Genomic DNA, 27,545 nt, shown 5'->3' on the forward strand with positions numbered 1-27,545 from the left:
TTGTTCTCCTGACATTAGTTATTTTGTGGATTTATGAAGCGCCTTTCCCTGAACTGTCAATCTACAAATTGTCTGTAAAATCTACTCCGTGGGGTAAAGGAATGGAATTATTCATAAGGTAGTTTCTACCTCAGCTCAGGGTGAAATTACTCAGGGTATAATTAAGTCATAGACACACTGGCCTGAATGTGGATAAAGGTGGAAAGGAGATAATTCCTGTTCCAATTTGGGTGCTTTCTGATGTTTGACGAGCCTCTGGTGGGTTAATCCATCAACCGTGGAGAACTCAGAATTCCCTGTAAAGGAGACTGGGTTGTTTTGTTGTTGTTGTTGTTTGTGTTTTAGTTTCAGGAGAATTGGAGAAGAACTGACAGGGGAGGGAAGGAATAGGCAGAACTGGAAAAGCTTAAGGTTGTAAACAGGAAGACAACACTGAAATCCGATAGGTCAAAACTATGTAACAAAGGTAAAGCGTAGAAAAGGTGGAAGCAGCAAAAGTAAGGGTTAGGTGTTCTAGACTGAGTGGACACAGATTGTGCTGAGAGGGGCCAGGACAGGCTCGACCACAGCAGGTATTCTTCCCTGCCATGTACAGAAGCACAGGAGAGGTCGGCATCGGCAGTCCCCTTTGCCCCTACTGTTTGTTCTCCGGAGAGCCGGTGTGGACATAGCCAGGTGAGTTCACATGCAAGATAAGAAAATACAAATACATTCAGTGTTGCAGACAAATTAAAATTTATTGAGACAGACGGAAATGCACCTACTTAGGACTACAGTTAAAGCATTTACTATTAACCAAAGAGTCGTGTTCACATTCCAGATAAGTCTACGTGGAAAAGCATTCAGAATTTACTAGATTTTTCTACATCACTATTTCATCTACAATAGGGACAACAAAATGACACTCAGGATTTGGTGGGCTCTCATTACAATGCTACACATGGAACAGGGACAAACATCAGTGACTTTGAGAAAAAGGTATAAAAAGACCAAAACCACCCACTGTAGAAAGGGCTCTTAGATGTTACTGTACAATGAGGTCAAGGTAAAAAATGAAAACAAAACAAATGTGAATTGCATTCTGGGAAAAGTAGAGGGGCAGACCTGGACAGACACGTAGGCATTCACTGCTGGGCGTGGGGAAATGGGCATAAAGAAGGGGAAACTGATAACAAAACCTCAGATTGAATATCAAGGTATTCCCATGCCTAGAATATCTGCAGAAACAAAAAGACATTAATATGGCAGACAACTAACTATGGTAGAAGAAAATTCTGGGGTTTAAGTTGGATGCCGAGGAAACAGTATTAAATAAGAGAACCATTTATGGAATAAGAATAAAACTATTTACTAGAGTTTCCAAAAATGAGTCGGTGAGGATTCAGTTCATGAACTGTCTCAAAAAAAGGTAATCGATTATCATGGTATTATTTTTTTTAATCAACATTCTTACGTATTCTTAGTTGCTAGCAAAAATGCTCCTGCCCAAAAGGAAGAAATCAAAAATTTCACTTCTAAGGGTAAAGTTTCTAAAAATTGTACTAAAGCCCTTTAAAAATCCAGTGATGTCATGCCAAAGTTGAGGCACGAAAAGTGGTGTTAATGTTGGTTGGTCCATTGATTTTGGGTTTCCGGTCTTAGGAGGGCTTTTTATTTAACATCTTAAGGAGTCAAAATATCTTCTTGAAATATCTTTGAAAATGAGCATCTCGTTAGCTTACTGGGAACTGACTACAGAGCACACTCTTCTCCATCATTAAGTGAATGCTAAGCATCTTTAAGTGTCATCTTATTTTGACACTTGTCATAAGATAATTAGGCAAATTAAAATTGGTGGTTCTCTGTTCCTCGAAGTTTCTCTAAGTGAAATCAGTTAGTCGATTTTAATTTGTTCTCTTGTGCATTTTTCCAAGCTCAGAGAGACAGTAACAATGGTTTTCTCTGATGGTGTAAACTGAGATTTTTTTTTAATGTCTTGATTCTTTTATATACTCCATTATAATTTAGCTGCAATTAAACACCTGTTTTCTAAATTATGATCTTGGTATTTTGTTCAAGTGAGGAAAAAAAAAATTGAAACAGGGATGATGCAGTTGAAATCCCAATACAGAGCTTGCCTCTGGCCTCTCTATACCTACAGTCCTGGTTGTACCCGTGTATATTAGGCCAAGGAAGTTTATTGTATCAAGTATGTTCATTTCCCATCTGAGACTAACTCTAGAGATGATGCCACTTTGGCCAATGCTAGGATTGGAAAATGCTGGTTTGAGGCGGGTTGACAGAGTACAAAGTGGTTTTTTGCCTGAGTTTTATGCGGTTGTCTTGTGGATGGGCTGGAATTCATGATGAACGAAAACAAACAACAACAAAAAAAAATGTGGGCCAGAAAGCCTTGCTGGGTGGCTGATGAGGGTATCCAGGAAGCTGGAAACCAGGTGGAGCAGGAGCTTAAGGGCTGGTACTGAACTAAATGGGACCACTTGAGGACTATTCTTTGGTACTTTGTATCTGAGTCAGCTTTGATAGGGTCAGAAATTCTAAAAACGATAGAGATAATGACCCTACCAAATTTGGAGACAGACTCTAATCGTGAACTTACTTCGGGAAAAGAAACACTGATGAAGGGCCTTCTTCACTGGTTTCTTGACATTGGTGCAGGTGAGGTGATGGGGACAGGACTAGCCGGTAAAAATCCAACCCTAGCTTCTCTGTGCTACGATGAAGTTCTTTTTGGCCTCCGTCTGGGATTTTTTTACAAAGGATGAGTGGTGGTATAAAATCTGTACAGTTCGTGGACCCTCACTATGATCTGTGGATAGAAATGGGGCAAAAGCAAAACCTTAGATTAAGAATCCGGAATTTTCTTCTGCTAAGGAACACTGTGGTATTGTCTTCTCGGAGAGCAGGGGATATGATATGGAGACATGCCTTGGAAAAAGCCCTTGCGTAGGTAGGGAAGGTGAGAACCTGTGGCGGACAGGATTGTTGCAGCCCGGGGTGGGCTTGGAGCTGAAATGAAAGAGATGGCTTGTGAAGTTGCCCATGTGGGAGTCTCATGGCTTCTGCAAGAAAAGTGATTTAGGCGGACAGAGGCTTATCCAAATCAAAGGGCTTCCAGGAACTCTGCTAATGCATAGGGGAAGGAGCATCCTCAGCCTGCAGGCTGCAAGTGCTGTTAGTGCAAAAAAAGGACTTTGATACAAATTTCTTATTCCAGAAATTGTGATCCAGGTCTGGACAGGCTGACAAATCTAGAATTGTTTTTCAGATGAGTTTTTAGAGGATCTTGAAACACTTTTTTCTGAGAGTGTGTGTGTGTGTGCACCTTGTACACGTACAGTCTGTTCTGTACATATTCAAGCATGTACAGAGAGAAGCGTCCAGACACCATTTTTTATTAAGGAAATCAATTCCCCAGAGGAACTCTTGACTGAATTAAGGCTCTTGTTTGTAGGAAGCCAGATAGAGTGATATGAAAACTAATTTTTAGTTATTAACACCCGGGGTGGTGGGGCTAGGGGGGGAAAAAAGTACAGTGTGGTGTGTTTTCCACGACATCTACAGGACACAAGAAAAGCACTTAGACACCGTAAGGCCGGGAACCATGCTGGAATAACCACTGGTGTGGGTAATCAAAAAGCATCTTTGACGTTTACAAGGTGGGGGCTCCCTGCACTGTCAGAATCCCACATAAATCACATGCTTGTTGCAAAAATCTCATGGGAGGGAAGGGGGCTCGAATTCAGCCAGCCATTCCCCGTCTAAAAAACAAAACACAACACCCTTCTTCCCACACAAGCGTATGCAAAACCAGAATGCTCTGGGGACAAGAAGTGGTCTCCCAAACCTCGGGTCGGGTACAGAGAGCAACAATGGAGAAGAGGCCTTGGTGCTGTGGAGTCTTATGAGATACAAACGCAGGAGTAGGAAGTGACTTGCAATTCTGTGTGCACCTCGTGTCCTCTTCCCGGTGGGGACTACCATATGTACCCGACCTCGTCCTCTTTGTCGTCATCCTCATCCTCATCATCCTCTGTCACTGCCCGGGTGTGCACCCTCAGCTTGCCCAATCTGTCCTTTGGTCCCAGCTCCCGTTCATCCTCCAGGTCGTCTAGCAGGACCACAGAGCCACCACTGCCAAAATCCCCTGACGTTTCCTGCTCCTCTTCTGAAATATTAAGAAGGAAGACAAGATGGAGGATTAGTTTCTCTTTATACCTTATGACCATAAGAATGGTTCCTTCGCATGTGACTCAACTGTAGGGAAAAACCATGCAATTCACTCTCTGAATACTGGGGCCTCCCAGCCTGGAGGGACCACAGGCTTTGGGGGCCCCCAGAATTCTTGAGATGCTTCTACCTTCTGGGGTAGAACTGTGGGCGGTTTATCGAAGTCCCTGTCTGCCTGCGACAGTTCCTGACTGTTACAAAATGTTACCCAATCTCCTGCTCATGGTGAGTCCCTGCCACTCCGGAAGCTAGCTACGCATAATCAAGTGTGCTTTATTCACGTCACCATTGTAAGCTTGTTCGCTGTAGACCACGGATAGGTCTTGAAATTTCCCTGCCCAGGGCTTTATTCAGTCAGGACGTGCAAGCCGTCATGGTGGGGCTGATGCAGGAAGACCTTACTCACCACAGCTCACAGTGCCCTGTTTCCTGGAGCCAGCCAGCTCGTTTCCGTATTTATCCACACACCAGCACTGTCCTGTGCTCCCGTGGCACTGTGTGGCTTTGTAATAGCCCTCCTCATTACACCGAGGTATGAATGCTCCTGAGGGAATAAAAGGTCCAATTTGAATCAGAGGTGCCCTGACACTCGGGGGCGATGCCCTCCAAGACAGAGAAGAGGGCTAACCTATCAGACCGGCTACTTCTTGCACAGCTACCAGGGGAGAATGGGGCCGTTGGTTATTACTTACTCAAGATGACAAGTCCCTGGGTTTGCTCAAGGTTAGACAGGATCCCTTCTTTGACGGGTTCTTATGTTTCCCCTCTAAATGGTGAATGGGTCCTACTCTTACAACTGGTTAATATTTTTTCAGTTTTACTGAGCTAGAATTGATGGGCAGCCTTGTGGAATGTCAACTGTAGGGCCAAATTTGACTCACATATACTGGGACATGATTACCACTGTAAGTTTATTTAACATCCATCATCTCAATGACTTAAAAAAAAAAAAGATGTGTTTCCCTTGTGATGAGAACTCTTAGGATTTACTATTAACAACTTTCCTATGTACCACACAGCAAAGTTGACTAGAGTCCTCATGCTGTACATTAAATTCCTAGTACTTATATGCCTTTCAACTGGAAGTTTGTACCTTTTGATCACCTTTCTCCAGTTCCCCCCCCTCTCTACTCCCTACTGCTGGGGACTACCAGCCTGATGTCTTTTTCTATGAGTTTTTGTTGTAAACTTTTTTGGTTTATTTTTAGAGAGAGAGAGAGAACGTGTGTATACGTGAACAGGGGAAGGGCAGAGACAGTGTGGAGCCCACTTCAGCCTCTGACAGCAGAGAACCCAGTGTGGGGCTGGAACTCATGGAATCACAAGATCATGACCTGAGCCAAACACGCTTAACCAACTGAGCCACCCGGTGCCCCTGAGATTTTTAGATTCCACAGATAGGTGAGATCATACAGTATTTGTCTGACTTACTTCACTTAGCATAATTTCTTCAGGGTCCATCTGTGTTGTCACAATGGGCAAGACTTCCTTCTCTTATGGTATACAATATTCTATTGTGTATACACACGCACCAATAATGTCTTTATTCAGTAATCCGTTGATGGACACCTCTGTTGTTTCTGTATCTTGGCTACTATAAATAATGCTGAAGTGAACATAAGGGTACATATATCTCTTCGACAGAATGTCATTTCCTTGGGATATATTCTGACAAGTTGAATTGCTGGACTGTATGGCAGTACTATTTTAAAATTTTTGATGAACCTCCATACTGCTTTCCCTAGCGGCTGGACCAATTTACATTTCCACCATCAGCGCACAATGCTTCCCTTTCCCCATGTCCTTACTAGCACTTGTTGTGTCTGGTCATTTTGATGACAGCCATTCTAACAGGTGTGAGGTGATATCTCACTGTGGTTTCGATAAGCATTTCCCTGATGATTAATAACGTTGAGCATCTTTTCACGTACCTGTTGGCCATCTGTATGTTTTCTTTAGAATGATGTCTATATAGATCTTCTACCCATCTTTAAATCAGGTTTTTGGTTTGTTTTCCTACTGAGTTGAGTTCTTTATACATTTTGGGCATTAATCCCTTATCAGATATATGGTTTGCAAATGTTATTCCTCATTCTGTAGGTTTTCTGATAATTTCGCTGTGCAGAAGCTTTTAAGTTTGACGTAGTCCCACTTTTTTTTTTTTTTTAATTTAGTGGCTCGTGCTTCAGGTGTCCTATAAAAAATATGATTGCTGAGGCTCATGTCAAGAAGCTTTTTCCCCTATGTTTTCTTCTAGGAGTTTTATGGTTTCCAGTCTTGCATTTAAGTCTTTAATCCATTTTGAGTTAATTTTTGTGAGGGGTATAAGATAGAGATCTAGTTTCAGTCTTTTACATGTGAATACTCAATCTTCCAAGCACCATTTATTAAAGAGACTAATAGTAGACCTATACACTTGTGTTTATTTTTGGTTCCCTTGATCTTTGTGTCTGTTATTTTGCCATCATGCTGCTTTGATGATTACAGCTTCATAACGTAGCTTGGAATCAGCAAGTGTAATGTCTCCTACTTTGTTCTTAGGATTGCTTTGGCTATCTGGGGTCTTTTGTGATTCCATATGAATTTTAGGATTGTTATTTCTATCTCTGCAGAACATACCAGTGGCCTTTTGATAGGGATAGCAATTAAATTGTAGATGGTTTTGGGTGATATGCACATTTTAACAATATTAATTCTTCCACTCCATGAACATGGGATTCCTTTCCATTTATTTGTGTTGTCTTTGATTTCTTTCATCAGCATCATATAGTTTTCAGTAGATACATCTTTCACCTCCTTGGCTGAAACATATCTGCAAACAAGGAAAATTGTACTTGTTTCCAACTTGGATGCCTTTTGTTTCTTTTTCTTGACTGTGCTGCATAGGACTTCCAGTAGTATGTTGAATAGGAGTTGTAAGAGTGCCCACTTTGTCTCGTTTCTGATATTAGAGGAAAAGATTTCAACCTTTCACTGTTGAATATGATGTTGGTTGTCTTATGTGGCATTTATTATGTTGAGGTTTGTTCCTTTTATACCTAATTTGTGGAGAGTTTTTAAAAACCATGAATGGATGCTGGATTTTGTCAAGTGAATTTTCTGCATCTATTCAGATATCACCTTGTATTAATATATCATATTGGTTGATTTGTGTATTTTGAACCATCCTTGCATTGCTGCATTAAATCCCATTTGATCCTTTTAATGCACTGTTGAATTTGGTTTACTAGTATTTTGTTGGGAACTTTTGTATGTGTATTTAAGATACTGGCCTGTTTTTTTCTTGTAGGGTCCTTTCTGATTTTGCCATTGGGATAATGCTGGTCTCAAAAATGAGCTTGGGAGTGTTTCCTCTTCTTTGATCTTTTTTGGAAGAGTTGAAGAAGGTGTGGTGGTGTTAATTCTTTAAATGTTCACTAAAATTCACCAGTGAAGCCACTTGGTCCTGGGCTTTTCTTTTTGGGGATATTTTTGATTAGTAATTCAATCTCCTTACTAGTAATTGGGATATTGTTTTCCTGGAGTAAATACTACTTGGCCATGATACATTGTTATTGGAATACTACTGACTGAATTTACTGATCCCTTTGCATCTGTGTTACTAGGTGATTCACTAAGTGATAAAACTATATGCCTCTATTTCTTCTCCTTTTTTTATCATGGCACCCAATTCATGAAATGATTCAGGTGTTTTTCTTTGCCTCCTCTAGACATTTTGAATACATTTTCTTCTGTGAAAGACTTACTCATAAAAATATTTTGGGCCTCTTTTGGGGGGCGTTGAGGTTAGCATTTTGATTTTCATGAATTTCATGGTTTTTCATACAGGTGGGTCTTCTGTTTCTCTTCCATAACTCACAGTACTTGTTTCAACAAGGTTTTCAAAATTCTGTAAGTGAGCTTATAGCAGTGGTTGTCAAAGTGTGGTCCCAGGACCAGCACCTGCATCATTACCTGGAAACATCTTAGAAAAGCATGTACTTGGGCCCTATACCACCCAGATCTACTGAATCAGAAACTGTGCTTTAGTAAACACTCCAAGTGATTCCAATACATGCTGAAGTTTTCTACTTTAGTCTTGGTCATTTTTTGACTTGAAAAGTTAGTGTTTGTTTTTTCATAAATGCATTTGAAGCTGTGAATATTCCTCTAAGTTTTTAGTTGCTTCCCTCTGATTTCGGCCCACAAACCTCATTTTCATTCAATCCTAAAAGTAGTTTTAATTTTACTTTTGATTATTTACACTCCACGATGTATGGTCTATTTTGTTTTTAATTTGAATGCCCGTGAAAACACATTAGGAGCTATCCCCATGCAGGAAATGATGTGTAAGAAGGTCAATGGTATTTTTATGAGTCAGCCAGAGTAATCTCTCTATGTGGGGAGGTGTGATAAAGCAAGCTTGAAAACTAGGTGAGATTCAAGGTAGGACAAAGGTAGGCGTTTCATTGGTGTGAGCTAGGGAAAATGGAAGATGAGACATTTTATCTCAGACTACATGCCTTATAAATGTCTCATTCATTATTAATGAAGCGGTAAGAAGATATGCATAGCCAATGAAAATAAAATTTAAAAACTAGATTTATACTAATTCTTTAACTACCTGTGGACCTTAGGCATATCACTCAAACGCCTGAATAACCTCCTACATGGAGAAATCAGATTAGTGAGCACAAGCCCTTGCACTGGACAGACCTATGGAAGTTGCCTTCAGATCAGAATGATACCTTTGTCTTTTTAGAACCTAGGTCCACATAGGTCAAAGTCACAACTTTGGGGTTCTTCCTGAGTCGAACGGGGCATTATCAGAAGTGGGAGGTCTGAGGCAACCCCAAAATCAGTAGAGGAGAAACTACCTGAGTTCACGGACTACTTAGACAATCTGTAAAATCAAAACAAAACAAAACTTGCCCATTTCTTCAAGTACACAGGTGCATGTTTGAAATGGCAAGCCGCTTAAGGGATGCACCTGCTTCTTAATGCTTAACAAGAAAAATTGTGTATTATATTGCCGCTGTCAGCTCTTTTTTTAAAAAGCAAGTAAACCAACCCAGACTCCTTTTTTGACAAATATATGAGGTTTACCAGTCTCTGCAATGGCCTGGTCTGAATGCCATGACCACCCCTTAGTGCTGGAGAAAGAGGATATGCAGCTGAAAGGGAACACTTCAACAAGCCAGCATTTGTTACCTTTACCTCCAGCCACAGACGGGCATGTCAGGGAAAAGCACAGTTAACATTCAGACAGAGAGGAGAAATGTGCACTATTTAAACAGATTTATGCTTTCCTCCAGGGATTATTATGCACATGAATCCAAAAAACACATTTAAGCACACCCAAGCCTTTGAACCCGATCTGATAAATATAGAAGAGGCTACAGCTCATCTTCTTCCCTGAATGGACAATTTGGGGAATAATTCATAGACGTTACCGCTTGAACTAGGAAGGAACACTTTCATGCTCCATTCAAGAGAGATTCTTGAGAGAAGAGAAAGCCGAGGTTTACTGGAGCCCCAAGTAAGGGAGGAGCGGGCAGTAGAGACGGTGTTGGATTCCCACCCTTGCAGCCCTGCCCACTAGTCCTGGGCTAATGGACTAGGCAGCATTTCTCAAACAGCTCGCCTATCCTCAGACTACGTCCAGCCAGCTGTCTGGGAATGAAGCGAGGCATTTCTTTCAGGAAACACTGTTACCTAATGGAATAACCATTGCTGTGGCTCAACATTACACGAGACATGGTTGGTTTAATTAGTTGTTCAAACGAGTGACAAGAAATTGTACTTACCCAACAGGCTCTTCCCCTTGCTCAGCTTCTGGATCCTGTTCATTTCATTCTGGCAAGGGAGACCTGGAAAATAATTTATGAAAGTCAGTTTCCAGATGGTGCAGGACATAATCTCTAATGATTGGCTTCACTCATGAAGTGAAATGTACACAATGACACACCTGGGACTGGAATGACTCCATATGCTGTTATTAAACAGCACAACAAATTCAGGCCATTAGTGTTACTAATCAAAAAAAAAAAAAAAAAAAAAAACCCTTACATCATGAGGTACTTAAATAGTATTTGGGGGCTACTTGCATTGTATAGTAATTGTTCTTCCTGCCACCAACTCAGGCAAATGCCAAGTGCTTCTAGGTAATCTGGTAATAGACATTTTAATCAGCTGAGAACGAGGATCACAGCATCCTCGTGGTTAAGTGTTCCGAATCCACAGATGGGAGCAACTGACCAATACTTAATCTAACCCAGGTCTTGCTACAGGAGAGAAAGAGGATGAGAATACTACTTCAGACTTACATAGGCCTCAAGGAACAACTGTAAAATTATACAAACTTTGAAGCTATCTAAGAGATAGAGAGTAGCAGTGAGAATAGAAAAGTGAAACGTTAACTCTCAGCCTCCAGGTCCCCAATTATAAAACACCCGTTGCCATGAATGAGCACAAAACTCAGTTCTCAAGGGAAGGACTGATCGAGTGGGAGCTGCATGGCCAATGAGGGCCTATGACAGTGTGCAGTTCTGTCTCCTAAGAGAAGAACTTATTCCATTCCAAGCCTAAAGAAAGATGGCTTCACCAGTTCTTGAGTTGCCGTGACTTGCCTTGGCAGACCGCATGGCTCTGGAAGACTCTGATACGTACGTGCTCATGGGCCTCGAGCCAAGGGCAGAAGTATTCTGAGTCTCAGAACATTTACTACAGGCCCCAGACTTGCTTGGACAGAAGTAGCGTAAGTACCTGACCACCTTCTTAACATCTTTTACCCTGTGGAGTGCACGATGCCACCCGGTCTCGTTGCTGGTTCCTTAAGAAAAACTAATACGCTTTATTCACCCCTGGGTTTAAGGTGCTTTCAGAGTGCAGGAGAAAGATACCAACTGAAAACAACAAAGAAAAAGGGAAACAGATTCCATGTGTGATGAAGTAAAGCATTTACTATGACAAATAAGGGGCACTTAGTGAATTCTTAGAATGTACCAGACGATGTTCTAGAATTTTGTCTTCATCTTTACAACAATCCTATAAAGTAGGGACCAATATTCTTCCTATTTTACCACCGGAAAGCTCATCTTTGTGCAAAAACCGTAGGCATTTAGAAGACTGTTCCTGAAGAATGCAAAATTCGCCCACATACATAGAAACACTGTGTTGGGGAGTTCCTCAAATGGTCCGATGGTAATTGTAAAAATTTTACTTCTCTTCCAGCAAGGAAACATGAATCAGGCTGAGACCTACTAAAAAGTACTGCAAGAAAACCCAACTCCACATGAAGAATTCTAACAGAAAACGCTGGCTTCTGAGCAAATGAAAATAGTTACCCAAGACTTAAGTAGTCAAGGGCTCTAATGAAAAAGACACTTGGGGCACCTCAGTCGGTTAAGGGTCTGACTCTCGATCTCAGCTCATGTCTGTTGCGGCCCCTCACTGGGCTCCATGCTGGGTGTGGAGTCCACTTGAAAAAAAAAAAGAATCACCACACAAAAAGGACACTCCAGTTCAATGCAGATACAAAGGCTCAAAGACATAAGAGACACAGAAGAAAATTAAACACTTAAATAAAGGAAGGCTGTATCTGAAGCAACAAAACTGATGTGCAACATGTATATAACTGATGCTGCTGAGCAGAGACTAATCAAATGGAACCAAATGTTTAATTCCAGAGCTCAAAAATGCATGACATAGGGGTGCCTGGGTGGAGGTCATGATCTCACGGTTCGTGAGTTTAAGCCCCGCATCAAGCTCCGTGCTGACAGCTCAGAGCCTGGAGCCTGCTTCGAATTCTGTGTCTCCCTCTCTCTCTGCCCCATCCCCATTCATGCTCTGTCTCTGCTTAAAAAAATAAATAAAATATTTTAAAAAATTAAAAAAAATGCATGGCATATCTCAGGAAAGTGTTACGAACTGAGCAAAACTAAGACATGTCCTAGGAAATTCATCTCCTTAAAGGGGAACAAAAATTAGTATGAGTTCATATTATTCTATAGCTAAACCCAGTACTAGGAGAGTAAGTTTAATCTTGGCATCTTTGTTTCTGTATAAAGAAAATACCAATATTTACAGATACTCAAGTGCTAACTCAAGGAATACAATTCCAGTGAGAATTTTTGAAGAAACTTCAAAAACTCAAACGTAATACTAAACAAAAATATTGAAACCAGTCAAGAAATAATCCTACCACATGGAAAATTTTAAAGTGCTCTCTCAAAATTTTCTTGGACCGAAGAGGCATTTAGAGCCTTTATTGTAGGACATCTACACATTAATCATAGTAAAAAAAAAAAAAAAAAAAATCCTCACATACCTAATACCTATGGTCTATAGCTAAAAGGGTGCTTTGGAGAAAACTTTTAGCCTTGAGTACATGCATTAATCAAAAGGAAATGAGGAAATGTGGGGGTCAAAGAGAACTCCCAGGGCTGGTTCTGGGTCATGGAGGAAGGTGGTAGAAATCCAACAAAAATAAAGAACCTAACTTAAGAAAGGGAGAGAGGCGCACCTGGGTGGATCAGTTAAGCATCTGACTCTTGATTTTGGCTCAGGTCATGATCTCAGTGTTGTGAGATCAAACCCCATATAGGGCTCTGTGCTGGGTGTGGAACCTGCTTGGAATTCTCTCTCTCCCTGTCCCTTCCCCACCTGCCACTCTGTTTCTCTCTCTCCCACAAAAAATAAAGAAATAATGAGAGAAATACACAAAATGAGTAACAAAAAAAAAAAAATGAACTATAACAAAATGACTTCTGTTGTAGTTTGATCAACTTCTCCTGGATACCATAATGTGCCACGTGATGGGGTTTTGGCCTCCTTCAGCAGTTGCTGAAAGGGCAGCACATCCAGGGACATCCACACAGCGTGGTGACCAGCTCTGTCCCTTGATAAAGGCAGTAACCTCATGCTCAGGGTCCTGGCATTACACCTCCAAGAAGCACTAACACGGAGGCTTTGGTTACTTAGGCTAAGCCTGAACCCTGGCTGAAGGTTACATGATTTTATATGGACTCAAGCCCAAAGCTATCATTAAACTTAGAACTCAATCACTCCAAGCATTTCTATTAAAGTAAGAACATGGCTATTATTTAACACAAATTTGAAGTATTAGCTGATATGATTAGAAAAGAGAGAGGAGGTATAAAAAGAAAAAAGAAAAAATTATCACTATTTGCAGAGGTTATGATTGCACACCTCAAAAATCAAAGGAAACCAACCAGAATAATTATTATAAACAAAATGAGAATTTAGTAAGGTGGGTGCGAACAAGATTAATACTGAAACCACCAGCAGTGAGGAACTATAATGGGAAAAAAAAATCAATTTCCTTTACAAGGGCAATAAATAGACAGGAAGTACAGTATCTATGAGAACAAAACTTAATGTAACTCTAGGGGCCCCTGGATGGCTCAATTAGGCGTCCAGCTCTTGATTTTGGCTCAGGTCATGATCTCACAGTTTTTGGGTTCGAGCCCTGCTATGGGTTCTGTGCTGACATTGCAGAGCCCTCTTGGAATTCTCTCTGCCCCTCCCCCACATGTGTGCGCATGCTCTCTCTCGCTCTAAATAAATAAAAACCATTAAAAAAATATAACTCCATTGGTTGATAGATGCTGTTCTACAATAAAAGGATTCTAGATGGAAGAAGAGACGTATAAATATAAAGAAATATTATATACAATAGAGGAAGCATTCAGATGAGAGGAGGAGGATAGGTTAGTCAATACATGACAAAAACGTAACTGAACAACCATTCCCAGGAGTGGGGAGAGGGGCTGTGACCCTCTCTGACCATACACCAAAGAAACCAAAAGTGATACAAGATTTCAATAAACAACCAACCAACCAAAATGTGCTGAAGAAAACACAAACACAAGAGAATCATGCACCTTCAAATACTGAAGGTATTTGGTACCTTTACCTAAGGTACCCAAAGGTACATGTTAACTTTCTAGACTTAATGTAAGCCTTATGGTTGCTAAAAAACCATAAAAGATGGAGAAATTTTACACTCTTAAATTGAAAAATGTCTTCCTAAAAAAATGGACCAAGTCAAAGTTGGGGAAAAATATATTTGCAATACATGTGACTTCAACAGTGCTAATGTCCTTCATTGAGAAAAAAAAATTCCTAGAAACATACCAAAAATTACCAAAAAAAGGAATTTCTCAAACACGAAGGTGTTCAATCTAAGTTATAATAAGAGAAATGAAATGAGACCCGTGAGGAAATGTAACAGCTTGTCCCTTAACTTGGCAGTGACCACAAGGTTTGGCTCCACCGTGGGGAACTAGGTATTCTTGGAGAGCGTAAACATGGGTACAACGTTTTTGGAAGGCAAATTGGAAATACGGCTTAAATTTAAAAATGCACCTGCCCTGTGACCAGTAATTCTTTTAGGAATGTCTCTTGTAATCCTGTAAACATGTACATGAACGCGACACCACGTGCCCTTTTTTAATGCCCACATTTTCTGCTCTGGGGGTGCACCGATTCTGAATACACACAGGCATACACACATGTATGATTTAAGTACTCTAATACTCATAACCATCTCCCTTTCCTGGGCAGAGGTTCTGACAGCCATGCCTGCAGAGTGCCCATGATACCTGATTCAGGCGGAGGCATATTTTCCTGGGACTTGGGAATGGAATTCAAATACAAACCAGCGTCTGCTAGCTGTCGTGCGCCACACTTGGGCACAACCCCAGGAAGCTAAGGCAGAAGAGGCAAAGCTAGACTATGTGGCTTCTCCAGCAGACTCAGGGCTCCTGCCCCTAGATTCCTGAGAGTCTGTAGGTGGACTCTCTTGTCTGACTTTCCAACAAATTAGAGATACTCCTGTATTCTTTCCACATATTCCTCAAATATTGCGTCTTTCTGGAGTTAGTGGGAGTTTATAACCGAAATCTCCTTGTCTACAAGATTCAGTATAAATCTGTATTCATCCCAGAGAAAAGGACAAGGGGCTTTCTCTAAGAGGAACATGGAGAACTCATGTGACAACGGGAATTATGATACTCTCACATTTGTACAGTATTTCTCACATTAAGGTTCTCACAGTGACCTTGGGAATTCTATAGCAAAGGTTCCGACACCCATTTGACAGATGAAAAAATCGAGGCACAATATGGTCAGGAGATCGTCCCAGAGGGTGACTGAAGTAATGGACTCTACCATTATGCTCTTGAATTTTCTGATATACCATGAGAAGAGTGGAAATAAAATAGAAGAAAAGAGCCTTTGGGTCTGCCATTATCAGATGAATGCTCTACTCTCTACTTGTGTTCTTCTGCCTGATCTCCACCCAGGGCTCTCCCCAGTATGTGATATGTGGGCCTTCCTTGCCCAGTGTGGCTGCCCTGAACTTGGGACCCCGCCTCTCTCCCGCCTTACCTCCAGGCTTCTGGAAACAGTAGCACCACTCATTGTTGGAGAGCTTGCCATCCTTGAATGAGTCACAGGAGTTGAAGAGAGGTTTGATACAGGGCTCATACTTATCCAGGTAGATGGCATTGATCTCTGAGTGGTCAAGAAGGAGGTCATAGTTCATATCTAACTTGTTAAACATCCAGCCCAGAGAGTCCTTGCAGATGGGCAGGATGCTGGTGTCAAATCCTGCAGAGAGAAGGGCACATCTCAGTGGCCACCCAGCCTAGATCTTCCCATCCCAAGAAGAGGCCCAGGGCCCACCCCACCTACAACCTCCCCTGAGACTATTTCCCTCCATGGGTGGGTCTCAGGGGCACACTACTAGAAGATACTGTTGTTTGGGGGTTTTAAATAAGATAATTAAAAATGCTCTTAAACAGAAGTCAGCATCTGAGGAAAATATGTTTCAAAGGGAACAAGTACCCCGTACTAATTTATGTGTGATGTAAATAAGAATTTACATTTACTAGACTTGCTTAAAAGAGGGTATGCCCAAAAGGAAGAGTACAAACATGGTGCAGAAAAGAAAAAACTTATAATTCTGCAAAGTATACTTTTATATTTAGGGGGGAAAATATGTGAAGAACCAAAACAAAAGAAACTATTGCAAAAAAAAGATGATGGCAGTGAAATGAAACTATATAGCACAATCCAGAAGCACTGATTATGTCCCAAAGGACTGTTAAATCCAAGCCGTTTGAACATTAATGGGAAAACAAGCCAGGTACCTGCTTCTGTTCCCTATTCTTCTTTTCTGCAGTCCCCTCAAGAGATACATGATATGGAATCCAAATTGAGTCAGACAATAATTTCTTTCTTATTTCCCTGGGGGAGGGGGAGGTAGTTTTCTTAAAGAATTACTTGTTTCCACAATGGAAACTGTACGCCCTAGAATAATAACACTTTGCTTAACACTCAGGATATTGAATCTACTGTAGACAACCCCCAGAGAAGGCATGCCCCAAATCTAAAATTGGTCTTTCTGTCAGAATCAAAAGCACTATGCAATTTCAAGTCATTCCATAAGCTGGATTTCTAGAAGTGGTTTCAGATTCCCAGGAAAAATTATGAAAAAAGTTCATTTTTGTGTAATTTAAGGTATTCCTCTAAGCACCTTATTCTTAATCATCTCATTCAACCCTTCTAATAGGCCTATAAAATGGTATATCCTCTCTACTTTACAGATGGAAGAAAAAAAGCTCAAGGCTTAAGCTACTTGCTCAAGGTCATATAATTGTGGAGCTGGGCTTCAAACACAGGTGGCCCAGCCCTGAGTCTACATTCTCTGTCCCTCTTCTCCCAGGGCTGCCTCTACTTCATGTGATGCTCCTACCCTGAGGACCTCTAGTTAGCTTGGGTGCCACATGCTTGAGGACAGGCAGGGCAAGGGAGTGATACGGTGACTACAACTGAGATCCTGATGGCGTCGGCCACCCATTCCCTGCGCATCAGGTTTCTATGTGCATTACCAACCCCTGCCTGCAGAATATGAAACATAGCAAAATGCACCCACCTTTGTGAAAGCCTTATTTTTTACAAAGAGGTCTTCCCTGTCTAGGAACCAGTAAAGTAAGTACAGCACCCCTACCTCTGAGCTCTCACAAACCCTCTGCTTCCCCTTACTGTCAGTGAATATCCATTAGATGCTAAGCTCCTTGAGGGCAAAGACTGCTTTGTTCCCTTCAGTAGCCTCCACCAGTGCAGGCACATAGTAAGTTCTCAGTAAAAGTATTTATTGAGAGAAGTTCTCTAGCTACTGCAGAGTTTACTCCTTTAGACACAGAAGTCAATTTTTAAATTTAGTCCTATTGATATCTTAGAACGTGTCTTAGAAAACATCCCCCTTTTTAAGAGACATTAGGGGACATAATGTGGCCTCTTCTTTGAAGGTCATGATTGAACAGTCTCTATGATGAGGATGTCCTTAGGGGCTACTGAGTAAAGCAAGATCATTAACTCTGACACTAAATGGCTCCACAGTTATATATAGAATATTGTATGTAATATGCATCAACATTATAGGATATTAGTATTTTAATACATGGGAAAGAGGGGCTCACTGCTGAAACACCACCAAAGAGAAGTGCCAAACAGGTTGGACAGTGGGTCAAGCCCACTCCATACCCAGTGGGAAGATACTAGAGAAAAGATATCCACACCTGGTATTGAGGAATGAAGACGGAAAGACAGCAGCCCTTCTAGTTGACCCCAAGAATAGGGGACTTATAAGGTTCCATGGTTTCCTCTTCAGAAGTCCTGAACTGATAAAAAAAACATCTCTCCCTCTTGCAGCCTTGTGGTTCCTGAAGACTCGCTTCACTGCCACTGCTTCAGGACATCAAACCTAAGAGCCTCTTCGGGGACTCAATTTGCTTCTGGCCAAGGGCAGGTCTTTTGCCAGCTCCCTAGCTGTCTATGGAAGGAGTCTCCTGGGACTGGAGGCTGCAAGGAACAGTTCTCCTCACATCAATCTGCTCTTCATTGAAAGGTTATTCAGAAAGCCCAAGGGCCCAGCTGCTCCTCGTGGATCCCAGGGAAAGGTTCTTTTAGACCATCTGTGCATTAATTGTCCACTAACTCTCAAGGAAGCCTCCGGCAGGAATGGAAAAAAACACTCTTCCTTCCTCTTTCCCACAGACTCAGCCACCTGAAATCACCCTTTGGACACTTCAGTGTTTACTTCTCAGAAATCACCATTCCCTTAAAATAAAAGATCCAAACTAGTTAAACAAGTGTCCTCTATGTCAGTATTCTCTACCAGTATCTACAGCTACGAACGGCAAAGAATAACCAAAAATGAAGGTGATCGTTCTGATTTTGGCCAAAGACCAGAGGCTGATTCAGCTTTGGATCCCAACAGTTGCAAAACTCCACGTATGGGAACATGTGTGTTATTGAGGAAGACATTCTGAGCCAACTGAAGAAGCCTACCCCTAATGTCCTTTGAGTTCAAGGCAGGGAGAGAGTCCATCAAGGTACAAAGATGCGGACCCATTCTGAGTTTTCTCTGTAGCTTATGATGACGCTCTGAATACAGGCTCTGCAAATTCACTGGTGGGGAGGGGGAAGCCTTGCCTGGGAGTTTCTATGGAAAACAAAATGCCGTCTAACGTTCACAAAGATAAGTTATCAAAGATGTGTGATACATATGCGTTGCTTATAGTAGCTGAACATTAGGAGCAACTTTAACACTCCTAAATAGAGGTCTAATTACATAAATTGTATCTATAACTTGGGAATCTATGTAGCTATTAGAAAGTGTAATAGTACTCAACAACATAGGAGGTCATAGTATGCTGCTAAGTGATAAAAGGTCATAAAACAACCTGTGAAGTGTGTGTGTATATACATATACAGACACCTAGATTTTCTTCTCTATGGCAAGGAAAATAATTAGAAGTCTATGCCACAACATGCTAACAGTTGTTAAAATGGTGGATTTTTTTATTTTTATACACACTGAATATATTTTCCAAAATCTCTATACTTAAAGTATTATAATTTTGTGACCAGACTTTAAAACATATAAGATGTTATAGAGAGGAGGGGGAAATGCTTTGGAATTAAAGCAAATACCTGAAGTTGCTTTGTACATTTCACATAATGTTTCTGTGATTACTCTAAAAAACCATTAAATCAATACTATCTAGTAACTAAGGGAATGTGATATTTAAAATGAAATAAATTAGCGAGAGCAAAGTTGGCCTTACTGCCTTGGGCTGCGTCAGAGCTGGTGGGCTTGATGACCCGGTTGGCGTCCTCATGAAGGGCTCCGAACCAGTCTTTCAGCCGGGAAGCAAGGTTCCTCAACTCCTTGTCTGTGCAGGCTGCAGAAAAGCAAATGGAACAAACAGTGAATCCATGGACTTTCTCCTCTAGTTAGCTCTCTGCCCTCAACATGCAATGCCATCCATGAAGCCACGCTCAAAACAAACCTCCCTCTCCAACCACAACACAACTCCTTACCCCCACTTGGAAAACAGGCCAAAGATACAGCAATGACAGGTAAGGAACGTGCCAGAGAGCCTAGACTCCCCTGGTAAGCAGCACTGTTCAGAACTGAATCTGGGCTGCCTCAGAGCTGTTAAAGCAAATGCTAACGGTCTCACAGTTGTTCACCAGTCTCCAAAGACCCCAAAAGATCCTTCTTGCTAACCCAATAAAACTTGCTATTGCAATTTGCCAGAGACCACATTTTCCACTAAATTCATGCCAAGAGAGATTAAAACTCGGGAATAGCCAATATCCTTAATGAGAGGCTGCCTGGAACACTAAAAGATCCCAGTAATGGCAGACTATCAATGTTGTTTTAGCCCAAGGTTGGGATTGGTGCATGTGGCCTATTTTGCTAGCCTTTTGGCAGACTGAGCTGACTTTCCCCTAAAGAGAGATGGATGCCTTCTCCATGCAAGTGTCCTTTCTCTTGCAGCCCATCTCTAACTATCAGGCTCATCTTTTAGGGTGCAGCATACGAACTGGGGCCAAGGAATACTCCTTCTGAGAACAAGAAGAAAACCTGGATGGATGGATGGATGGATGGATGACGGACAGACGGACAGACTGTGGGGTACAGGTTCTATGAAGGTCTGATGGAGTGCTGAAGTAAGGCTTGAGGGAAGAAATCGATGAAGGAGGAACAATGGTGTGGGAAAGGGAGCTGATTTCCCCTACCTCCCAGATTTTACCCTAATTCTGGGTATAGAGACTTCCTACAAAGGGTCCAGGCAATGGCGCACTTCCAAGAGGCAGAAAAGCCAGCCATTCACATCTGGAGCACCAGAAATTCAAGACCTGAGGGGCCAAACCCTCAGTAAGAAGGGACCAAGACACGAACCCCACAACTGTCACTTTTCTCAGATTCTCAAGCTACAGGGACAGACAGTGCAGAAGCTAAGCTAAACACCATTATAGGGCAAAGCCAAGTTCTGAGTATCTTATGGAGCTGACAGGATGCAGGTTACAGCTGGACTCTACCAGTGAAGAGAGATCCCAGAAAATACCCCAGGCTCACCCCCAGAAGGCAATGGGGCAGTCATGAATGAGTAGGCTGTCTTGCCAAAACTCCAGTCCTGCCTTCAGTCAGTGCAAGCTCTCACTAAAGAGAGCCTCCACCTGCCTCCACAAGAAGAGAAGAGTATCATTCAGACCCTCTCCTCATTTTTCGAATCCATGTCTGCTCTCGGGAAAGCCCATTTTTCCTTAGCCTGGGATTTGGGGCTTGATGGGGAATAGAGCCAAACTTCCCAGACCCCAGGTGGGAAAGGCCTCCCTGACTCTCCGTTTGAGGGGGCTTTCATAGCTGTAGGTGAGGTGAGTAGAGTCTTACTGCTCTCATAGCTGTGCTCCTCATTCTAGGCCAGGATCTAGATCTACACTCTACAAAGCATGGAGGGGATGCCCTCTTTATACTCACATAAGTAAGGACCTCAAGACACTCAGCCTTCCTTTCAACAACCAGGACGTGACCGTATCTTAAACCACTGGCCAGGAAATGGCACTAAGCATTGTCTTTTCAGGCAGCAGAGTATAGCAGCTCTGGGCTCACAGTGCCTGGAATGAATCCCAGCTTTACCACTTACTGGCTGGGTGGCTCAAACAAGTCACAACCTCTCCACACTTCGGCTTCCTCATCTGTAAACCCAGGATATCATTAAGTCAGTATAAATGAGACCAAGTATGTAAAGTGCTTAGCAAAGTACATGGTACATAACAATTGTTCAGCATGTGCTATGATTTTAATTGCCACTACTGTTATTTTTAAATTGAAGGTTTATAGGTAAGCTTAAAGCAAACATCGCAGCATGCAGAAAACCAGCACGACAACTGTGCCTCAACAAAACTGGCTTTGGCCACATAAGAAATTGGGAGACATGGATACTTGCAATGGATACAGTTGTCATTAGTCAGATGTGGCTATTTATATTAACACTAATTTATATAAATAAAAGATGCCCGGGGTGGCTCAGTCGGTTAAGTATCTGACTTCAGCTCAGGTCATGATCTTGCGATTCGTGGGTTCGAGCCCCACGTTGGGCTCTGTGCTGACAGCTCGGAGCCTGGAGCCTGCTTCGGATTCTGTGTCTCCCTCTCTCTCTGCCCCTCCCCCACTCATGCTCTGTCTCTCTGTCTCTCTCAAAAATAAACATTAAAACATTTTTTAAATAAATCAAAGACAGTTCTTCGGTTGCACTCACTCCATTCCAAGTGCTCACATGGCTGGGGACGCCGTACGCGATCATCACAGAGTGTTTCCATCATAGCACAATTCTGTGCCAGATAACAATGGATGAAGTTAGCTATCCCTTGGGATTTCCAACTTTTTGGAGGTTCATCATGATATGTTCTACCTCTACTCCTTCCCTTTGGTCTTTAAAGATGGGCTGAGGAAGAAGATCCCATGCCTGCTCAAGCCAGGAGCCTGCATCTCACACTAAGCCACACATACAGCAAGGAGAGGGCAGGTTCACACCGACACGTGGACGGGTCCCAACTTGGAACGTTGGGATAGGGTGCTCACCTTTCTGACTTCTCAGATGCCAAGCAGCTCATAAGGGAGAGGATGTGGTCTGTTTTCCCGATAGGAGTGAGATGTGGGCTCTAGAGTCAATCTCACATTTGAAAATGGAAAATTAATAGCATCTATTTCTTCTCAATTGCCATGCACACCATCTATTCTAAACGTTCTCCGAGCAGAGAAAATTGCCAAGTCAACTTGCAAAGGAAATGAATCCCCATCTCACACTGCAGGATAAATTAGTCAGTCATGTTTAACTAAACCCTGACAGATGTGCAGGTAATCTATATCTTTAGAAGGCTGTTGAATTTCCCACAGGCTTTCCAAAGTACACAGGCTCTGGATGGCGGATGGAATCAGGCGCTGGAATCTTAAAAGAGAGAATCTGTCACTCAGGGGGAAGTGCACAAGCAAGATGCCACTGGCTTGGGTAAAGAGAGATCAGAAAGCCAGAATGGAGACAGGAGGCACTCAATTACTGGGCCCTGTTCACTCGCTGTGTCTTCCACTGAATGGTCCGAATGGGGAAAAAGTCAGGCACAGTTGGCCTGAAGCTAGATACATCCCAAAGAAAAAAATAAAGATGACAGCCTGCAGAGAGCTGTTTGTTCAAATTGGGTATTCTAGCCAAAAAAGACATGCCAGCAGTGAGGGGTAGGGAATGCTTGCCTTTTAAGGGGCCCGTCGTAGCCCCTGATAAAGGTACGAACTGAGGATTGATGCTTTCAGAAGTGGAGGCTTAAAGGGCACCTCCCACATGCTCCATTCCTTTCTGGGGAAAATTAGTTTTGGGGGAGAGAAAACCTTGATAAAACCACATCCACCTGCCATTCTCACATGGTGCCCTGAGGTGGACCACTCCTTGTGCTTTCTCAAGAGGGGGTCTGAGCTCTCCTCTCCTCCTGGTCAGAGAAGCCTGATACCCAGGCAAGGAGCATCAGAATCCCCAGAGGACTCGGTTCACTCAGGCAGGCTAAGACCTGATCCCCCTTGCCCCTGGGTTACCTTCCTGAGTGAGTGAGGCCAGCCACTCCTCTTCACGTCCCGTCCCCTCCCTTCCCTTCGCTTCCCTCCTGCCCTGCACTGGGGCTTCAGCTCACTTTGAACTACCCCCATTCTCCCAAGTGTCCCTTCTTGTTTCCACAGGTTACTCCCCATGTTTTTGACAGGCCCTCAATCTGCTCCAGCGTGGCTGGGGCACAGGCAGCGTCCTCGCCTCCTCCCGTGGTCAGAGAATGGCACCACCAGGCACTCGCATCCTCAGGGCACACACCTGGGAAGTATCCTGGGATCCCTAAAAAAAAAGTTTCTTGCTTCTTGCTGGCTCCACTGCCTTCATTCCAGTCCTTATCACCACTGCTACGCGCACCAAGGAGGCTGGATCAGGATCCTAATTGGTTTCCTGTCTTTCCCCCCACTCTCCCTTCTCCATCCAGCAGTCAAAGCACTCTCTTTCTAAAGTGACGTCACTTTCCTGCTTAGTTAGCTCCTTCAGAGCCTCTTAATCACTCTGCAGGCAAGTCCAAATCCATAATGTGACCTGTGCTTCGATCGCAGTGCCCTGCCCCGCCTCTGGTCTCCCTCTGCTCCTCGGGGCTCCCTGCTCCGCCCTGTCCTTTGCAGAAGCAGCTCCACCTGGGGCACCCCTCCTCGGTGTCTTGCTAATATGCAAATTTCTCGGATCTCTGCTTTTAATGTGTTTCCTCTTCCAGGACTTCCCTAAGCCTCACAAGAGGGGGGTTTCCCTTCTGTGTGCTTCCAGCACCATCACCTCTCGTTCACTGTCCACCTTCCCCTCTAGATGGGAGCAGCGCCCGGGGCGTGGCTCACCTCAGGGGGCCCAGCATCTTAGGCAGCCCGTTCCTGGCATGAAGAATGCTGTTGATAACATACTAACTCACCGAGCGTAATAACCCTCTTGTTGCCTTTTGCAAGCTTCCATTTATCCATCTGCAAAATGGCATAATAAAGCTCAGCTCATAGCATTACTGCAGGGAATGAGAGAGTATCAGTAAAACATAGCTCACAGCTACTGGAGTAGAGCAGGGACTTAACAAATGTAGATTCCTCTTCCCGTATCCCAACTGGCTGCATAATGTGTTATAATTTTATCCTTATGTTTTTGTGGAAGCCTGAGGAGATGCTTGTGATATAAAAAATAATACCTCTCCTTCACTTATTTTGTAGGTGGCTTGGTACAAATTAAGAAGGTTCGACGTGCAATATATATCTGCCTTCTCCCGCATAGAAAAGCTCCATAACCGAGGGTTTGGTTTGACTTCTCTGTGTCTGTATTCTCAGCCCTTACCAAGGATGGATACATAGCTTTTCAAAATATACGTTTTTAAAAAAACAAAACAAAACAGGAAAACATGAATACACTGGTTACAAGCTCCTTCAGTCTCACAGCTATCAAGTGACAGAGACAGGATTTAGATCCAGGCTGTTTTCTTGCTGGGCTGCCCTGGGTGCTGGACTGGCTCCTTGCATTAACTGGGCTTGAGGGGAGCCAGCAGTAACTGGGGCAATTAACAGACTTGGTCCATTTTCTGAGTTGGAAAAAAAATCCAAACATCAGGCCTTCACAGGTACAGGAAGTTCTGCCAATGATGCAGGTGACGCAGCTGGCTGAGTATTAGAGGGATGAAATCAGGCTCTGCTGTCATTAGCTCTGGCATGAGAACAGCGAGTGCCATTGCACATTACTCCAGTGTGTACAAAAAGACAGCTTTGTCCCCCAGGAAAGCCCAGCGCTCAGGCAGAGAAGGGCCCAGGTAATTTGGTGGTCTCCCAGTGGACTTGTCCTGTCTCCTCGGAAAATATGAACAAAATGCAATATAAGCAAGTGTAAATAAGGCACATGCAGCCGCTGTGGAAGGTACATAGCCCTGGGAAGAAAATGTGATCACTTTTGCCACCTGGGCCCCCTCTCCTCTCTCCACCCAAGGCCTGGAGCTTTAAGGGGCCTCGAGCTAGACTGGATTTGACTGCAACAGCGTGCCCGTAAAGCGGGAGGACATCATGAGTGACCCGGCTGACAAGGGCGGGAAGGAGGTACCGGTACCTAAATACTATAGGGCAGAGATGGTGTTAACAGTATTACTGCAGCGCTAGTGACGTTTTGAGGGAGGAAGGGAGGGGTGCTTTCATTTATTAGTATTTGGTCGTGGGGCAAGGGAGCCTGGGGAAACAGCTACTGAAGGAGAGAAAGGGGGGCTTCTTAAGTATCAGTCAATGGGTCCTGCCTGCCCCCAGGCCACCATCACACCACAGTCCTTGTCTCCTTCAGACAAAGCCAAGGCCTAGAAAAGAGGGGTGGGGAAGTTTCAAACAGGTGCTGGTTTTGGAAGTGGGGAGACAGAAGCCAGGCAATCCAAGCTTCTTGGGAAAGGGTTCCCAAAGGTGGTAACTGGTGTTCCGAGCTGGTCTCAGCTTACTGATGACTTTGGTGGCTGAGGGACACTCTAGAAAGGCCTCTCAGAGGATTACACAGAAAACAAGGAAATAATCAGAGGGATAAAAAAAAAATATTTGGAGTGATATAAAAAGTGGAGGTGGGGGCAGAAATTCTGCATTCAGAGCTGTAGTGTTAATATCTAATAGAGTGAGAGCAGGAGTGTGTGTGTGTGTGTGTGTGTGTGTGTGTGTGTGTGTGTGTGTGTTTGGATGTTAAAATCCTAACTGAAGCCACATTTGAACACTCAGTTGTGGATGTTTGAAAATGGCAAATCTGACACACAAGCATTGTAGGCGATCTGTAAACCTCTGCTAGGGCACCAATTACTGGTAAACTCGTGTAACTCCTGAAATCCTTCAGCTAAAGAGCCGAGGAAGAAAACACCCCACCTGTCACATGAAGCCACTACGTTCTGCCCCTCTAGCCTTACCAGTGCTTAGCTCAGGGTTCCGGAAGAAGTTAATATGAAAACAGTTAGAATTTAATTTAAACTTTAGTGCCTCTGAAGGTAATTAAAGAGTTGGGCCAGACCGGAGCTCTCTCTGGAGCAGGCCGGGAGGCCTCTCAGAAACCGAGACTTGTGAAAGCAATCTTCTTCAGCCCTCCTAGGTGCTGTTGTGCTTAATTACTTAATCAGAGCAACACTGGATCAATGCACTCAGAGTGCATGCAATTAGCATCTCCTGCAAAAAGTCCAGCTGAGCCGTTTTTAGGGCAGAGATGAGGGGATGAGCAGAGCCCAGGCTGGAACAAACACCAGGATGCCTTCCCAAGCCGCTCAGGAACACGTAGGCTCGATGCCACCCTCAAGTACGCGCAGGCTCCTTTTCCCGGTAGGGACCTGGGCCCCCGTGCTGTTGGTGCACACAGCACACGGCAAGTGCCCCAGGATAGGGCTGTTATGGAACCAGGCTGGAACGCTGGCGGAAACACCAAGCGGCACTCGGAGATCTTGGTGGATCGGAGATTTATTTACCACCGGCGGGCTCAGAGGAGACCGTTTCTCCAAAGATCTGGGCGCCGAATGCAAGTGGGGAGGGTAACTTACAGTTGTCAGCCTCCGTATCTGTGGGGGTTTTCGCGCACGCGGCAAACAAAGGAAGAAGCACCCGGAGGAACGGTCTCCAAGCTAGAGACCAGAGTGTGTTTTAGTCCCGTGGGCCATCTTTGGAGCAGTACTTTATTCACTTCTCCAACAGGGCAAGTGTGTGGGAATGGAGCGGACGGGGGCTGTACTTCACGGGAGCTTGAGAGAGTGTGAGACCGAGCAAGGCTACAGTCCCCTGGGACCATGGACCCTACTAAACTGGAACTCAAAGAGGTGAGGGTTGATTCCGCTTAGCAGGGTTTCAGAAGCAGTAACCACATCCTGGTTAAGGGGATCCTGGGGCAGCAAGAGGGCGTAACTAGGCTCCGCAGAAAGATGGAGCTGAGCTCGGAGGCCTGCACTGCCATCCTGGCTGAGGCTGGACAGGTGACCTTCCCCCTCTTCAGCTTCCTCATGTGCATACGGAGAAGGAGCTCATAGGATTACGGGAGGACTGCATGGGAATGCACTCAAGTGCCCGGCATCTCGGCAGCGGGTGGCTCGGATACCGTTTGTGTTTGTGGACACGGCGTGACACAGTGATCCACCAGAGGGAAGGTAGGGAAATCAAGATGACACATGCCGCATTTGCACCTGAAATGACCAAGTGAAGCTAGCCAGTTAAATGGCTAAAGAGAGATTCAAATCTACATCTCTTGGGGCATCTGGGTGGCTCAGTCGGTTGAGCGTCTGACTTCGGCTCAGGTCATGATCTCGCAGTTCGTGAGTTTGAGCCCTGCGTCTGACCCTGTGCTGTCAGCTCAGAGCCTCTGGAAGTTTGCTTGATCTGCTCTCATACCATAGCCCCAGGTGCGTGCACCTGTCCTTCC

General features: G+C 43.6%; 1 protein-coding gene and 1 long non-coding RNA gene across 3 annotated transcripts in view; one reads left to right on the forward strand and one right to left on the reverse strand.

Moving 5' to 3' along the window:
- Window positions 1-716: 716 nt before the first annotated feature.
- Window positions 717-27,545, reverse strand: part of SPOCK1 (SPARC (osteonectin), cwcv and kazal like domains proteoglycan 1) — a 525,716-nt gene continuing 498,887 nt past the window's right edge. For both annotated transcript variants that reach the window (XM_040444543.1, XM_040444541.1), the window contains 5 exons: window positions 19,368-19,484; window positions 15,622-15,843; window positions 10,017-10,079; window positions 4,637-4,774; window positions 717-4,168 (listed from right to left, as the gene is read on the reverse strand). In XM_040444543.1, coding sequence (XP_040300477.1) covers window positions 3,978-4,168; window positions 4,637-4,774; window positions 10,017-10,079; window positions 15,622-15,843; window positions 19,368-19,484 — 731 coding nt within the window. In that variant the 3' untranslated portion in view covers window positions 717-3,977. The remainder of the gene's footprint in view (window positions 4,169-4,636; window positions 4,775-10,016; window positions 10,080-15,621; window positions 15,844-19,367; window positions 19,485-27,545) is intronic.
- On the forward strand, window positions 2,883-27,432 carry LOC121010744 (uncharacterized). Its single transcript, XR_005781353.1, has 3 exons — window positions 2,883-2,984; window positions 9,452-9,462; window positions 27,403-27,432. It is a non-coding gene; the product is annotated as an uncharacterized LOC121010744 (long non-coding RNA).

The sequence above is a fragment of the Herpailurus yagouaroundi genome, unplaced genomic scaffold (genome assembly GCF_014898765.1).
Source record: "Herpailurus yagouaroundi ecotype Mexico unplaced genomic scaffold, PumYag 192, whole genome shotgun sequence".
Lineage (NCBI taxonomy): Eukaryota > Metazoa > Chordata > Mammalia > Carnivora > Felidae > Herpailurus > Herpailurus yagouaroundi.